We start from the raw sequence: 3,416 nt of genomic DNA on the forward strand, positions 1-3,416 counted from the left end.
TCTTTCCCAACAAAATACTCCTATATTTTATTTACAATAATAAATCAAATACTCCAATAAACCAAAGCCAAAATAGTAGTGCACATACAACTCAACAGTTGTGCTACAATTTTCCATAATTCTCACTGCATCAAAGTGACAAATGGCAAAAAAAAAAAAAGGAATGATTCTAAAAAAACGTACAAATAAAGATAGAATCATTTTAAGAAAAGTAATAAATGATGTAACTGTTCAAAACAACAAAAGAAGAAACTTTCCTATTTCTGTCTACAAACAACAAAAAACTAGTAACATCATTATCACAATGAAAATACACACTATAAAAACAAAACAAAAAAAAAAGCACTTTTCTTACAAGAGAAGCGTGGCGAACAAGGGATTTTCTGCATGGAATAACGAGAGGATCAGTGCGTTGACATTGACGATATGCAGCAGAAATTGGTGGGTTATTAGGATTAGGAGGTCGACTCTCACTACAATTACTTCTACCTTCACTACAACAATTCACACCTTCAATTTCTTCTTCCATTTTTCTCAAACCATAACAAAAAATTCGAAATGGGTTCGACCCAGATTGAAAAATCTATTGGGTGGTCACAAAAAGTGTAAAAATTAGGTCTTTTTTGTTGGGTGGTTATTTGAAAGGGAAATCTATTGGGTTTGAGAAATGTGGAGATATTTTGGAGAAAGAGGAAAGATTTAACCGTCGTATGTGAAGGCGGTGGTCGGTGGTTGGTGGGGTTTTAAATTTGGAAAGTGCGGTGGCAGATTCGTTACGACGTCGTTGTGTGTTTGTTTATGTAACGTTGTGGAACGTATTTTCCTTGTTTTGTGCTTTGTCAACGGCATTAGCCTTTTCTTCAGGGGTACTTTATTTTCCCATAATAATCCAATAACCAAACTAAAATTAAAAATTAAAAATTAAAAAATGCAAAAAAGTATAAGTAATGTAATAAAAATAATTATAATATTTTTTATGTCAAAAATAATATTTCTTTATATTTCTTTCAAAATTAAAAAATAATTATAACAAGAAATTAAAAAAAATGAAAATCTTATATTTATGAATGGGGTAATATTTGCTTAAACATGTCATACGTAGCTTTCTTTCAATGTAAATTAAATGATTGTTGTAACAAACTTGTTTTTGTAAATCATTAGCCTCTGCAAGCTGGATTTAATGTCATATGTATGGTCTGAAATTGATTTTCAAGTTTTAATCAATGATTCGGCTGCCTCAACTAAATATGAGTTGTTCTCCTCCGAAAGCTATTATCAGTTGTGTTGGATTGGGCCTTATATTATATTGCACTAAGTCCTGCATGAGAAATCCAATGTGGGGAATGGTTGGGTAGGTGGGTTTTAAACAATGAAAACCTTTGTCGTTTACTAGAAACAATTTGGCATGTTTGAAAAACTTTTATATTTTAGTTTTTAATAATTGTTTTATAAATTTTATTTAAAAAAGTATTTTAAAGAATAGAATTAAAGAAAAAAATTATTTGAGATATTTGTTTCTAAAAACAAATTTAGAGATGACAAAAACAAAAAACTTATTTAATAATTTAATTTTTTTTTAAAATAGTTTTTAACTAAAGAATTAAAAAAAAACTGAAAAGTAAAATAACATTTATTTGTTTTTCTTTTTTAATTTTAAAAAATATAATATTAAAAATAGTTTTACAAAACAGTTTTTAAAAATAAGTAAGCTAAACAAACATTTTAGTTTTTAAATTTTAAAAAATTAAAATAGAGTTAATAGAATAAGAATCGAGCCTTTTATCTCACAAAAATTCACAACTATTAAATTTTTCATTGAGAACTTGAGATAATCAAAGGTGGAAAAAGAAATTATCAAACAATTATTTATTTAAATAGTTCTAATTTGTAAAAAAAAAAAAATTATTCGAGTATAGAATGTTCTTTCTCATATATTTAATCTATATTACAAGACATTAGTTTCATCTATTGACTTAAATAGTTTTTAAAATCACTTAAAATTTGAAATTTTTTAGTTAAATTAGTTTTTAACTATTAAGTAGGTTTTGGGTCTGAATCCTTAACCTCTTTGAGCGTTCTATTAGATTTTTTTTTTTAGAGTTGGTTTAAGCTCTCTTCCTCCACCTTAGAGGTCACTTACAACCCCATCTAGTAGATCTTGATTTCTTCTTCTTCTTTTCTTGTATTCTTCACCCACACACTTTTTTTTGTCTCTTATCTCTTGCGAACAGTTGAAACCTAACTATGATTGTCTTTATGCTACATATCATCCATCCAACCTGATTTTTCTCTCACCATCAACCATCATGAATCTTATGCTCACACTTAGCCTTGACCCTGAACCAAATCATCTCCTATTGTCAATATCCCTTAGAACAATTTATTTGGTAGTGTATAGTTCAAGATCCGTTAACCATTAGTTTGTCACTGTTTTAATGTTTCCCTTATTCTACCTTTTTTTATTGTCTTTTTTGTTAAAATTTACATTGTTTTAAATTTATTTTTATTACAATTTTTGGAATCTCAAAATGTGTTTAACCATTTGGAATTATATCTTGAGGACCACTAGCAAAGCTTTATAATGTTCCAATAAATTTTTTTCAATAAAAGTAACTTATAAAATAATTATAGAAAATACTAATTAGAAAAATATATTATATTTTTTTATTTAAATTGTAAGTGTTTTGAGTTTATTTTATAAAAATAAAAATAAAACCAATTATCCGATAAACTAAAAAAAAAACAAAAAAAAATTAAATTGAATTTTTTCCGTCTCCGAGTTCAATTTGAATCAAACCAAATAAACTCAATCTCTATTGAGTTGAATATAATTTCACTTCATTTAAAATTGATCACTGATATCTGAATGAAATCATTAGACTATATTAGTAGTGTTATGTTAAATATGTATTTTATTAAAATATTTTTTAAATCATTTACATATTATTTTTTTCACTGTAGTTTAAAAAATATTTACGTAATTGTTTTAATAGCATAAAAAGTATAGTGTTTGAAAAAGAAAATTTATATTTTAAAATAAGTATTTTAATTTTTATTAATGTTGACTTAATTGAGCATAATCAAATCAACATGTTATTCATCAGTTTGAGTTTAAACTAATTTTCTTTTTTATTTAGATTTTTTTTCCTCTCAAAAGATACCGACAAAATCAATATGTTATATTTATAATTTTGTCTCTCTTAAATATATGCAGTTCTTTCAGTCCAATTCATTCACTTTTTACAGTTGTGTTTGCAAAAAAAAAAAATTATGTGTTTACATTGCAAATTTACAATCTAAAATTTTAATATATAATAAAAAAAACTATATTTAACTTATCAATTAAAATTTTAAAAATTTGACACCCAAAGTGTTTATTTAAGCTCTTGGACCTATTGCTAATGTGGGATGCCAGA

At 25.6% G+C, this 3,416-nt stretch overlaps 1 protein-coding gene across 1 annotated transcript in view; it reads right to left on the reverse strand.

The window, feature by feature from the left end:
* LOC101513065 (probable protein phosphatase 2C 22) overlaps positions 1-847 on the reverse strand; it is a 3,068-nt gene extending 2,221 nt beyond the window's left edge. The window contains exon 1 of the mRNA XM_004501238.4: positions 356-847. Coding sequence (XP_004501295.1) covers positions 356-529 — 174 coding nt within the window. The 5' untranslated portion in view covers positions 530-847. The remainder of the gene's footprint in view (positions 1-355) is intronic.
* Between the last annotated feature and the right edge of the window lie 2,569 nt (positions 848-3,416).

The sequence above is a fragment of the Cicer arietinum genome, chromosome 5, assembly GCF_000331145.2.
Source record: "Cicer arietinum cultivar CDC Frontier isolate Library 1 chromosome 5, Cicar.CDCFrontier_v2.0, whole genome shotgun sequence".
In the NCBI taxonomy this organism is placed as follows: domain Eukaryota; kingdom Viridiplantae; phylum Streptophyta; class Magnoliopsida; order Fabales; family Fabaceae; genus Cicer; species Cicer arietinum.